Source organism: Lampris incognitus, chromosome 13 (genome assembly GCF_029633865.1).
Source record: "Lampris incognitus isolate fLamInc1 chromosome 13, fLamInc1.hap2, whole genome shotgun sequence".
In the NCBI taxonomy this organism is placed as follows: Eukaryota; Metazoa; Chordata; class Actinopteri; order Lampriformes; family Lampridae; genus Lampris; species Lampris incognitus.
The window spans coordinates 15,734,155-15,748,156 of record NC_079223.1 but is presented as its reverse complement, the minus strand read 5'-3'; the positions used below and the strand labels follow the sequence as shown (position 1 = coordinate 15,748,156).

The following is a 14,002-nucleotide window of genomic DNA, read 5'->3' as shown; positions in this document are numbered from 1 at the left end:
TGGGACAGCTAGGTTTGGAGCTTAGCCACAACGCACAGGAATGTCCCCTCACCAGTAGCATACTGTGTGGTTTCAGTCAGGGCCTTTAGTAATGAACTGCACTGCACTGCAACCCCCCCCCCCCCCACACACACACACAAACAAATTTCTCATATGGGTGCCAATACAGCCACATACAAAATACACTATCGCACACCATATGCACTACTGGATCAAAACCAACAAGACAGCTATTCTTCAACAACCGCAACGCATACCACTGTGCACTATAAGCTATTGCAGCATCACCATCAGAGCTTCCTTTACGTTACACAGCAACCAGATTGCACACTCACACCACATGACAAAAAAATGAGAAGAGTGCAGTCAGTAGAGTGCAGATCTCCATAGGGCGTATCTCCTCTTCTACGGTGTTCAGACTTGGCGACAAACCACCCATTTTTTGGCCTACCGGGGGAACGGGCCCCTATTAAAAGACTTCAGATGTGTTTAACCATCGCAGTTTTCATGATATAAAATGAATGTAGGCGAATGACATCCGTTCGTTTTAAATCAATAAAACAATGGTAAGAAAACATAGCTCACCATGGGAAATGTTTTATTGTAGCTACCAAGGTGATTTCCAACTGTGACTGTGATTAATTCAATACTTGAAATTGTATTTATATAGTGGAGTTTTAACAATGGAGTCTATGACACATCCTCATCTAATCCCCCTCATGTCATTTAAACAAACACGGAGGTGAGGTGAATAAAGTGAATTATTTTTGGCTCACCCAGTGTTCCTCCAGTTCTCCTGTGCTGAGATCAGCAGTGAATTATTTGCTGATCTGCAAAATACGATTGACATCTTGTTTACTTTCGACACTCATACATAATGGGCACCATCGCTGCCCGATCTAAATCAACCGTGTGCATGTGGGCAGCGACATAAAGCAGTATTGGCAGAGCGTGGCAGAGCGAGCTAGAGAGTGAATGAAGAGAGGGCGCGTCGATAGTGAGAACAAACGCTTTCTGAAGGTTTTTAATCACCGCAATCACAAGAGGTTTTTGATCATACAGTCATAAATGTGCACATAATTTTTTAGGCTGATTGGTCCCGTAGTTTGCAAGATTAGCTGTGGAAGACACGCGTGACCAAACGCATACTGCCTGGCAGAGAAAACCAAGTTTCCACAGTTGATGTAGTGTTCACCAGTCGCGCAACTTCAACAAATTCAATAAAGTATAGCCACAATTTCATCAGTGCACTGCCTTCAATTCAATAAGAAAAATGTGCCACATAAACCTGGAGTTGAAGTTCCATCTCACTCGTGGCAGCCTTCTTTCGCAAAATTCATCCAGTAATTTAGCCTGTTTGGGAGAACATGTAAAATAATGCAGACAATCCCACCAGATTTGCAAAAAACACAAGTAGATCGGCAACAAGATTGTCCGTAGCTGTTAATGTGGAGGCCATTGCGCTCAGTTCATTCACAACCCGCTAAAGGATTGAAGCTCAAAGTGGATGATGACACCAGGGGCTGGCACCGATACATAGCAGGGTCTCTGGGGCGTTCTGTTATTTATCTCATCATCAGCTGCTTGTCTGGGGTCGGGTCGCAGTGGCAGCAAGCTAAGTAGGGCACTCCTGACGTCCCTCTCCCCAGCAACGCCCTCTAGCTCCTCATGGGGGATCTCAAGACATTCCCAGGTCAGACTGGACAAGTAGTCCCCTCCAGCGAGTTCTGGGTCTACCCTGGGGTCTCCTCCCAGTTGGACGTGCCCGGAAAATCTCCAAAGGAAGGCACCCAGGAGGCATCCTAATCAGACGCCCAAACCACCTCAATTGGCTCCTTTCGACGTGAAGGAGCAGTGGCTCTACTCCGAGCTCCCTCCGGATGTCCGATTTGCACACCTTATCTCTAAGGCTGAGCCCAGACACCCTATGGAGGAAATTCATTTCAGCCACTTGTATCCACGATCTCACCCTTTTGGTCACTACCCAAAGCTCATGACCATAGGTGATGGCTGGAACGAAGACTGACTGGTAAACCGAGAGGGAGCAACCCGGAGGGAGCAATCCACCATTTTCTAATAGAGAACCATGGCCTCAGACTTGGAGGTGCTGACTCTCATCCCAGCCATTTCATACTCAACTGCAAACCACCCTAGTGCGCGCTGGAGGTCGCGTTCTGATGAAGCCAATAAAACCACATCATCTGTGAACAGCTGCGATGCAATTCTGAGGTTCCCAAAACGGACACACTCCTCATGTTGGCTGCACCTTAAGATCCTGTCCATGAATATCACAAACAGAATCAGAGACAAGGGGTAACCTTGGCGGTGTCCAACACCCACCGAAAATGTGTTTGACTTTGTGCTGAGAATGTGGGCTCAGCTCTCACCTTGGTCATTCAAGGACTGGATGGCCCGCTGCAACTGCCCCAGTACCTCACACTCCCGCAGCACCCTCACAGAGCGCCCTGGGGCACACAGTCACAAGCCCTCCCCATGTCCACAAAATACGTGGACTGGCTGGTCAAACCCCCCCCCCCCCAACACCTTCGCAAGGGCAGAGAGTTGGTCCATTGTTCCAAGGCCAGGACAGAATCCGCATTGTTCCTCCTGGATCCGAGGTTTGACAATTGGTCAGAGCCTCCTTTCCAGCACCCTAGAGTAGACTTTCCCAGGGAGGCTGAGCAGTGTGACGCCCCGATAATTGGAGCACACCCTCCCGTCCCGTTTGGACGAGAGGGTGCGTTCTGTCACTACAAATCAAAATTTGATTGGCTGATGATACAGTCGCTCAAAGTTGTAATCAGTTTGCAGCTGCGGGTTTCAAGGAAAGGCTAGCAATACAACTAGTGCTGGTTCAAGGAGTTGTGACACATTTAGATGACATAGGAAATCCCTGCTCAGGAAACAAGTAATTGAATTCAGACTCATTTCAGGCACACTTCAATTTAACTATGAAAAACAAATTATGATTTTGATTTTGACAGGGCCAGCAGAGAAGACCTTGATGGCCCTGACAGCCCACCACTGCCTCTCACACAATCAAGCCAAGGGACTATGACATTATAAATGGACTAATTCAGACTGTGTCCCTAAGAAACACACAGAATAGGGTTTTTCCTTCCTGGATGTTAATCATAAAATAAGTGATACATGTTACTCATTCATAAAAATTCAGGCAACCTGGGAGTAGGTGTCAGCAGCCAATGAGGGAAAAAGAATTGCATGAATGAAAGGATGTGTTTATGCAATATGAGAGGACTTTAAACCTAATCATCATAATATGCATAATAAATGGGTAAATTAACCATGTATAACTTTCTTAAACGTTTGTTGAAAGTAAAATTAAAATAGTGACTTTGAGTGCCAAACAACTGTGGGCTACTACAGGGTTCCCACTCTTTTTTTAGGAAATAATTTTCTAGGATTTTTGAAGGAAATGTTCCTGGAATTTTGTTTGGATATACATGACAGCCATTACTTATGGCTGGTCATACTTTTCAGTATTAATTAACAGTGGAAACATCATGAAGATATTAAACAAAGGCTAAAAATATGCAATCTCAGTTGGTAAATATAAGATTTTATAACCGAACATCACAATTTTCCATGACCTCAATAGTATTTCCAGGACTTTTGGTCAATTTTAGCATTTTCCAGGTGTTTCCAGTGACTGAAAAACTAGTCTATAAATTTCCAGGTTATCTATGATGCATGGGAACCCTGTATGGGAAAACAATGACACCAACAAAATATTACAAACTTAAAGGTGCTATATACAATATTCAGCACCAGCATCTCAGACCAAACCCAACCTCCCCCCTCCCTTTACGTGGTTGGCTATTATTTCATTTGGTTCAGTTGGAATATTGATTTTTACAGTATAGAATTATTTTATTAACATTAGTAACATATTCAGCTTGGTAAGGAGCGATTTCTCCCATCTGCTGAATGACCTAAATCCATGTAACATAGTTATTAGCTTGCTAGCTACCCTGTTAACGCTAGCTACCTCACATGCACTACTAACATGCATGGGCGGCTGGACCAGCTTCCCAAACAAAGAACAGAGAAACTCAGATTACCAAACACACAGAGGGAGTGTGACTTCATTCTCTGCTCAGGATGCCATTAATCCACTTTCTCTTTACGTAACAACAACAACAACTTAGTTTTGTATAGAGCCTTTCAGGGAACAGATAGTTGTTTGCTGCTATAACAACAATGACAACAACGACAACTTAAATTTATATAGTGACTTTAAAGGGACCCAAGGATGCTTTACACTTAGTGGAGCAGACAAAACAAATAAAACAAGGACATAAAATAAAAATAGCAAAGATTGCCGGGGATGATAGAAGTGACTAGAGACCATAGGCCTTGGTGAACAGGTGAGGTTTCAGGAGTTTTTTTTTAAATGTGTGGAAAGAAGGAGTGTTGCAGATCTCTGCTAGGAGAGTGTTCCAAATGATGAAGGGGTGCCACACTGAAGGCTCTGTCCTCAAAAGTTTGCAGGCTGGATGGGTGATGGAGAGCAGGCCTGTAACTGTGGACCGCAGATTCTGGGATGGAATATAGGGGTGGAGGAGGTCTGATAGGTACTGGGGGGCAAGGGCATGGAGCGATTGGTAGGAAACGTGGGACTTGACTGGGAGCAAGTGAAGGTGGCCGAGGGTGGGGGTGATGTGCTGCCAGGGCTTGTTGCAGCTGAGAACCCTGGCAGCTCAGTTCTGCACATACTGAAGCCTGTCCAGGGTTTTCCTGGGTACCCCGGACAGGACTCCATTGCAATAATTCAGACGGGAGGTGATGGAGGCATGGATGAGGGTCTCTGCCACAGAGTCCGAGAGTGATGGAGGATGTCTGGAGATGTGTTTGAGGTGAAAGAAAGCGGATTTAGTGATGGATATGATGTTTGCCTGGAATGAGAGAGTGGAGTCCAGAATGATACCGAAGTTGCGGACTTCTGGGGATGGGCAGACGGAGCATCCATCCACGTCGAGGAGATCGCCAACCTTTCGGAGCAGTGCCTTGGGAGCCACAACCATGAGCTTTCTTATTGCTATTTAGCTTGAGTAGATTTGAGGACATTCAGATTTTTATTTGGTGCAGGCAACTGACAGGGGATTGTGGGGGAGCTGAGTGGATGGTTTGATGCTGAGATACAGCTGCATGTCATCAGCATAGCAGTGGAAATATTGATGCCTGAAATCTCGTATACAGCACCTTTAAAAGGTGAGTGTCTTTGTCAGTGGAAACACATCGGGATGTCTTGGATTGTGCGTGTGTATGAATCTATGCGTGTGCGCGCGTGTGTGTACCTGTGTAAACTCTGAGGATTGAGTCTGATGAAGCCGGCACACTGTTGGAAGCTTTTAGGCCCCATGCCTTTGACCAGTTTGAGCTGTTCCCTGTTCATGAAGGGTCCGTTCTGCTCCCTCCACTCGACAATGCTCCGTGCACGGCCCGCACTGAGACCTGCTATATGCCTAGGGAGAAAACACTGACTAAGTAGGGCTTAGCCTGAGAGCCTAGATCAGTGAATCTTGACCTTTTTTCCCTTGGAACCCCCCCCCCTTTCTAACAAAAGCTTATGTTGTGGACAGTCTCAAAAGAAAAAAAACCCCAAGCCATTATGTATTTAAACTCATGAATTAATGTCATGGATCCTAAGGCTAAACTGTAGCAAGGATATCTCCAGTTTTAGCCATGTGTGAATGGGGCCCTGTGTTTGAAACTTGATTAGCTCTGCTCAATAGCCAAATGTCAACAGTCCAGAGTGGCCCACTCACCGTTAGACACAGTACTGTGTCAACACTCTACATAATGCCACAACACGTGTGTGTATGCGTTGTGTGTATATGTTTTTTGTGTGTGTATGTGTGTGTGTGTGTGTGTATGTGAGACATGAGTCCTACCAGGCATGGAAAAAGTTCATTCATAGAGCAGACAGGTAAACAGATGACCTGATGCCTGCCCTGCTGCTAGTGCCAGCTCATTTCATACTTTGTGAGTGTGGGTGCATGCACACATGTGAGTTTGTTAATGTGATGTGTCAAATTTGTGAATTTACATATGATTATGTCATATGTGTTTCAGCATATGTGGCGAAATGTTTGTCCTATATCAAAAAATTGAGAATGTGTCACACTATCTACATGTAGTGTGTGTCTGTGTGTACATGCTTGTCTGTTTCTACTATATCTGCCTTAATCCTCTCTGTACAATCCAGTCAATCCAATGGGGGAGACTGTGTGTGATGCATTAGACTAAACAAGCTGGCAGGTGTGTATGTGTGTGTGTGTGTGTGTGTGTGTGGGTGTATGAAGCTTTGCCATGTTGTGACTGCTAGGGAAAAGTATGTTGGAGGTCTGGACCATCATCACTGTTTCTCAGAATATGCTTGCTTGTGTGTGTGTGTGTGTGTGTGTGTGTGTGTGTGTGTGTGTGCGCGCGCGCACGCGCGTGTGCATGCAATTGTGTAAGTGTGTCAGTCCACAGGAATGTGACAGCAATGAAAGCACTTGTGTGCATGCACTTGCATTTTGTATGTGGAGTAATAGTTTGTGTGTGTGTGTGTGTGTGTGTCTCCTACCTCATCAGCGTCTCAGAGCAGATGTTGATGTCCACCCCCACGAAGCTCACACACTCCTGTACAACCCCATCCAGCGCTGCCTTGAGAGCTCCAGTCGATACATCATGCTTTAAAACACACACACACACACACAGGAAATGTCAGGATGGAAACAGGATTAGCAGAGAAAATGACAATAACAGCATCTCTCTGTCATCGGACATGCACACTTTTGTGCACATGCAGAGACCACATGAGACAGGACCATCTGGGTGGATGAAGCCCAGAGAGGGAAACACAGAGGTACAGAGACAGGGAGAGAGCAAGAAACAGAGGGAGTCAGAAACGAACAAAGACGTGATTGACAGTGCAGCAAGGAAGAAAAGGAGAAAGATGCCAAGTCAGAGACAGGCAAGAGCAGATTGACAGAGAGAGGGAGCTGCGAGAAGGAGGAGGCCAAATGAATGTTAAGGTTGGCCCCAAGTAAGCAGTATGCTCTTCAAAAGGTCTCTCGCTCCCACACCACACCATGTTCTAGTTAGCATAGCACACTGTCAATAAAGATCCCCGAAATGAACTCCTCACATTGCTTCACCACCAGCCAATCAAACATTAAATAGGCAATATTTTCCAAATGGTCTGGAATCTCATTCCTAATAGGAAGCTGGAAGGAGAGCCAATAATGACAAGGTGAGGACACAAGAGAGGAGAAGAGGAGAAAATATGTCACACACTGGGCACAATTTAAAAAGGGAACCTTTCCAAACATCCAAAGCTAACAAAAAATAAACACGAAATCAAACAAAAACATTTAGGGCTCAATGACAGTGTGGTTTGTTGAGTTTTCCTGCTTTGGAATGTTGAACTAGGATGGTACAACCTGGGGGAGGGTTCAGGAAATAAAAGCAACATTGTGCACAGACACACACTTTGGGGGGGGGGGAACACATACACAAACAACAGAAACAAAACGCATACATACATACAAATGTTGAGTGCCTACAGAAAGTATTTGCCCTCCTTGAACATTCCCAAAGTTTGTTCTTCTTACAATTTCAAATTTGTTGGAATATTTATTTTCTAACTTCAGTGTCACAATACATTCAACATGTTAATGACATAAAACACAACTTTTGTAAAATAAAAAAAATAAAAAAGTGTTTTTCAAATGTTTAAGACATATTTTCCATGTACAAAAGTACAAAGATGGATGTGTGAAAGACTGATTTGAACTTTCACCTCACAGCAACATAAAAGATTGTTGTGGAAATTCTCACTGTTGCTTATACATCAGTGTAGAACCACTAGGTTTTAATTCCAATCTAACATTACAACAGCTGATTCAACCAGCGATGGGAAACTACAGTAATGACAGCTGGTGTGGTGTTTCGCTGGAGTGAAAACCAGCACACTCTTGGACCTGAATGGCAACACTGCATACAGAACTACAGCTACTTTGTTCTGAAGTAATGACGTAAAAGCACTGCTGGAAAGGGTATGGATTAAGTAGATATTAAACTTAGACACTTAAGCAGGGGGCACTGTCACCAAGGCAAAACCTTGAACTCAAGACAAAAAGTGGTATTTGAGAGAATGTAATTGTCAGCACAGGCCAATCCTCTTCTCTTTACATGTGCTTCCTCTGGGTCATTTGTTTAGTCACTTTCAAGACATGTCACACCAGTTATGCCGATGATAGTCAGATCTGTTTCTCTGCCAAACCCAATAACCCGAATCAACTGTCCTCCCTCCATGATTGCTTAGCTGCCACCAAAGACCGGATGTCCCTTAATTTCCTCCATCTGAACACCAACAAAACTGAAGTTCTCTTAATTGGTCCTGAGAACTTTGCCACTGCAGTTGATCATTTTTTTGGTCCACTTCATTCAAACATCAATCCTACCGCTAAAAGTCTTGGTATCATCTTTGACCAGAATATGTCTTTCGATCACCATGTTACTAAGCTTGTCCAATCCTGTTTTCTTCAGCTAAGAAATATTGCAAAAATCATAAATATTTTGTCTTTTAAGGATATCAAAAAATTAATTCACACTTTCATTTCCTGCAGTCTAGATTACTGTAACTCCCTGTACTCTGGCCTCGACCAAGCTACTTTAAATCATCTACAGTTGGCTCAGAATGGAGCTGCTAGACTACTAACTAGAATTAGCCGTAGGTCCCATATTACCCCTATTCTTGCATCCCTCCATTGGCTCCCCGTAAAATTCGGAATAATCTATAAGATCCCATTGATTATATTTAAAGCACGGCATTTCTGATCTTCTCATTCCTCATTCCACTTCCTGACCACTCTGATACTCAAACCTCGGTCTTTTATCCATCCCTCACTCCAGCTGCAAAACACAAGGTGACCACGCCTTTGCCGTTTTAGCCCCAAGCCTCTGGAATAATCTTCCCCAATCCATTAGATTCGCTGAATCTTTGGACTGTCTTAAGTGGCTTCTAAAAACCCATCTTTTCAGGCAAGCCTTTTTATAGATCCCCACCTGCCTTCTGTTTTGTTTCATGTTTAGCTTGATCTGTTACTCCCAATGCCATGTCTTATATTCATTCAATTTATTTTATGTATTTATACAGTATTTTGAGTACTGAGTGTAAAGCACTTTGTAACCATGTTTTTAAAAGCGCTATATAAATAAAATTTTGCTTGCTTGCTTGCATTTTTTTTGTGTGAATGCCAAGACATTAATTGGGAAAATACATGATTCGTCATCCTGCAACCTCAATCAGAGCTCCTTGTCTTGTTGGGTAGGGTGGCCCCAAACCAAGGAGTTGAGCTGAACACTGATACCTCAGCAGCTGGTCAAGGATTAACTGACACTCTCAACTCGACTACTGGAGGACTATATGTGTGTGTGTGTGTATGAGAGAGAGAGAGAGAGAGAGAGAGAGAGAGAGAGAGAGAGAGAGAGAGAGAGAGAGAGAGAGAGAGAGAGAGAGAGAGAGAGCGAGAGAGAGAGAGAGAGAGAGAGAGAGAGAAAATTTGTGTGAACATGACTGACTTTGGCCTGATTTGTCCTGTAATATGATCAAGCACAGAACAAACCCCTGGCTTGTACACGGATAACAACACCACTGGTTAGTGAATGCACCCTTTTCTCTCAGCAATAAGGGGACAGAAAGAGAGAGAGTGAGAGGGAGAGAGAAATAAAATAAAGATGGAGGGTGGGTGAAAAAGTGCAAAAGAGAGAGTAAGGAACAGAGAGGCACTAGAGCGGCGAGAGGCAGGGGAAAAGGAGAGAGGAAGCAGATGGGGGGAGGAGAAAGAAGGATGGGGCAGGGGAGGGTTAAAATGAGGTGTGAAGATGGTAGACAAAACATGGAAAGGATGACGTGAAAGTGTTAAGAAAAAGACCACTAATAAGAGTGCGAGATCGAAAGAGAGAGGATGTGTAAAAACCAGGTCCAGAAAGTACACCTCCCAACCACCGTATTTGCTCCACACCTGTACCAAACCAGCTGATTTCACTCAAGTCGTTTTTTCCTACCTAGCTGAGGAGTGGTATTGATTAGAATCAGTGGCTCAAGTGCATGGGATGTTTACTATTTGCATGTGGTTTTTACACCTTTGAGAGAGGGAGAGAGAAAGAGCTGAAAAAAACAAAACTAAAAACTACACAAAAACACAAAAACAGATGAGGGAATGAAGGAGGATAAAAAACTGTGGATAATGGGAGAGGACAAGGACTCACAAAGACAACTGACAAGGTCTTGATAATCGACAATTGCAAAAGCAAGAGGGGTCCAGTTAAATGTGACACACACACACACACACACACACACACACACACACACACACACACACACACACACACACACACAGGACATAATTTAGAATTCACTTTACCTTGGACACATTACAGCATTGAGGACAGACAAAGAGCAAAGACGGAGACAAGAGAAAGTAGTAAACGTCCCAAAAATATGCCCCTGATAACCCTGTGACGCATATCGCCCCCTGTGGCTCTCCTGATGAACTGCATCCTGCATCTCAGTGGGAATGTTGAGTAGCACTTTACCCAGAGGCACTCTGGAGACAGTAAAAATAACTTTCCAAACAACAATCAGATCCCATAACAGACTGACTGAAAGATTTACGATTTCCGGGGAAAATGTGTGAGTCTGTGTGTGTGCATGCGGTGGGGATTGAGAGAAAAGAAACTACCTGTAATGTCATATCGGAGAGAAGTGTTTTCACACGAGGACCATGTAGGATTGTGTGTCTGTTAACCTGCAGTAAAAACTCAGTGAACATGTTCTCACATTCCTGCTGTAACTTCAGAGAGATGGGACCAACAGCAGAGGGTTTGAGACATGCTGGTGATACACACAAACATTCACACAGATGTGCATGTGCACACACACACACAAAACTACAAACTTCATCATTTAAGTAGCCTTTGTGTGCTTAATATGTTGAATACACTATCACTGCATAACCTCAAACAAGACATTCATTCATTATCCAAACCGCTTATCCTTACTCAGGGAGGTGGGGATGCTGGGGCCTATCCCAGCAGTCATTGGGCGGCAGGCGGGGAGACACCCTGGTCAGGCTGCCAGACCATCACAGGGCCAAACAAGACAAACAAGGAATCAGGAACAGGAATAAGAAACACTTTTGTCATTTCACTTCATGCACTTGCATCAATGAAATGAAATGAAATGCCATTTCCCCCAGCAGTACAACACAAAGACAAAAACACACAAAAACTACAAGAACACACATACGCAAACTAATACATATATCCAAACTAAACCAAAAAAAATCACTGTCCAAGGGAACGAACGCCAGCCAGGATGACTGTCGGAACTGCCAGTCTGCATGGGTTAGCAGTTAACTTAGCCTGCCCCACTTGCACGTCCTCTCAGACCGCCCTTGGTGTTTCGTCCTTGGACTCAGATCCAGGCAGGGGCTATGGTCCCCAGGCCTACCGGACGAAGCAGACCAAGCTCTCCCAGCAAGACACCCTCAACACACCTCCCCGGAAGCCTCATGACAACATCAAAAACACTACAGTCAACGCCAGGTCAGGCCGTCACCAGACTGCCCTCGTGTTATTGGAACTGCCGGTCTGCATGGGCTAGCAGTTAGCTTAGCCTGCCCCGCTGACCCAGTGCCAGCTCTCCCAGCCATCAAATGAAGACAAAACTTAGACGCAGACGGGGACAAAGACACTGCAGGGATGGTACTGGGTGAGGCCGCTGAAAATGTGAATTCACGCCTCCATCTTCCAACACCGGCACTGGGTGAGGCTGCTGCAAACGTGAATTCGCGCAGCCATCTTCCCACACCGGAAGCGGAAGGAAACGAGAAATAAAGGCAGCAAATTGTGTGATGGGGTGTTGTGATATACCAATATTGATGATAATCGTGATATTTAAAAAATGAAATATTGATATATGTTTATAATACACATATGATAATATGTCTAAATAACGCAGCGCCTCTTAAATAATTTCCATTTCTTTCCATTCTTGGTTTGTCCCCCAACACACACATATACCTTACATGATGCCGTTACGCAATAACTAGCTAGTTTCGCGATCACCCAAATTATGTTGTTATAAATAATAAGAAATATGTTTATGGCTATCAGTCTGTTTTCACTCACCTCCACACACCCACCAGCCCTGTCAACCAGTGATATGGCTCTGATTTACAGTTAAGGTCAAAATGATTAGCCCCCAAGGAACTATGGAACATTTCCCTAAAATTCTGCCCAATGTTTGTGTCACTCATAAAACTGTACATAGTAAAACATTCATCAATGTTAAGGCCCCTATTTGGTACATTTTGGAATGTAAAATAAATCTTCAGGTTTGCTTTATACCAAATGTAGTGAAAATTGAGGTGGTCAAAATTATTAGCCCTCATGTGATTTTTTGCTTTCAAAATACACCTTACCAATCGATCAGCTTTCAAACCACACCTGAGCAATCAATCAGCACTGAACTTTACTTAAGGGACTCCAATGACCAGGGCTAGTGGCACTTGAACACTTGATTGAGAGGGACTACTCTTAAATTCTTGGTAAGAAGCAATGCCAAAAAGTAAAGAAATCAGTCTGGAACTCAGAAAGAAAACAGTGGATGCTCATCTTAAAGGGGAAGGCTATACTGCCATTTCCAAGCGTTTCACAGTGTCTAGAACAGCTGTACATTGCATCATTGCAAAGCACAAGGAGACAAATTGTGTTAGAAACAAACCTGGGTGTGGTCGAAAGTGCAAGATTTCAAAAACTGTGGAGAGTTAAATAGCCAGCGATGTCAACAACAATCCCCGGATCTCTGCCAAGATGACTGTTGCTGAACTGGCCTCTTCTGGACTTGATGTTTCAAGAAGACTATTGTTAGGGCTCTTCATCGCGGTGGGCTTCGAGGTCGTCGTCCAAGAATAACTCCATTGCTCAAACAACGACACATCAAAGCCAGACTGAAGTTTGCCCGTGAACGAGTTTTGGAAGTCTGTCCTTTGGTCTGATGAGGCTAAACTTGTTGCTTTTGTTTGGCGAAGGAAGGGAGAGGCCTTCAACTCTAAAATCACAGTTGCCAGAGTTAAACATGGTGGTGGGAGCATAATGCTGTGGGGCTGTTTTCCTGCTTCAGGCACAGGGAACCTTGTTTGGGTGCATGGGATCATGAAGAAAGAAGATTATGTTGACATTTTTCAGAATAATGTAAAGAAATGTGCTGCCAGTCTAGCTTTAGGTCGCTGCTGGGTCTTCCAGCAAGACAATGACCAGAAGCATACATCCAAGTTGGCCCAAAACTTTTTGAAGGACACCAAAATCAAGGTCCTGGAGTGGCCCTCTCAGAGCCCGGATCTCAATCCTATTGAGAATCTGTGGCGGGAGCTCAAGGTTAATGTGCATGCTCGAAAACCATGCAATTAGGATGAGCTGGAACAATTTTCCATGGAAGAATGGGCTAGATCCCTGAGAGACATGTGCCAGCCTAGTTAGGAACTACCCTAAGAGGTTGTTGTCAGTTGTGAGTCAGAAAGATTACACTATTGACTATTAATTGTCAGAGGGCTAATAATTTCGGCCTTGTCATTTTTGTTTTTTCTTGTTTCAGTTCAGCACATCAGTAAAATATCTTAATCACGCTGAGTGGAGATTTTGTCTTTGTTCTTTTGGAAGCAATTAAACTACAAACACTTTTGGTTATGGTCATTTCCATGGAAAAGTTAAGGGTTTTGTTTGGTTTCATAAAGGGGGCTAATAATTTTGACCTTAACTGTACCTGCTTTCAGAAGGACTGGCCCCTTATGTTTCTTTATGGTGAGTTGCACAACTCAGTATGACGACTGACGCCAGCAAGTATAGAGCAGGGAGAAGTTAGACCTCCACTTTGACAGCCTTCCCAGGCCTTTTCACCATGTTAAGCCTACGTTTGTTATATATT

At 44.0% G+C, this 14,002-nt stretch overlaps 1 protein-coding gene across 1 annotated transcript in view; it reads right to left on the bottom strand.

The window, feature by feature from the left end:
- Positions 1–14,002, bottom strand: part of srbd1 (S1 RNA binding domain 1) — a 162,004-nt gene that overhangs the window by 30,848 nt on the left and 117,154 nt on the right. The window contains exons 17-18 of the mRNA XM_056292050.1: positions 6,593–6,699; positions 5,319–5,486 (exon numbers count right to left, since the gene is read on the bottom strand). Of these exons, the coding sequence (XP_056148025.1) occupies positions 5,319–5,486; positions 6,593–6,699 (275 nt within the window). The remainder of the gene's footprint in view (positions 1–5,318; positions 5,487–6,592; positions 6,700–14,002) is intronic.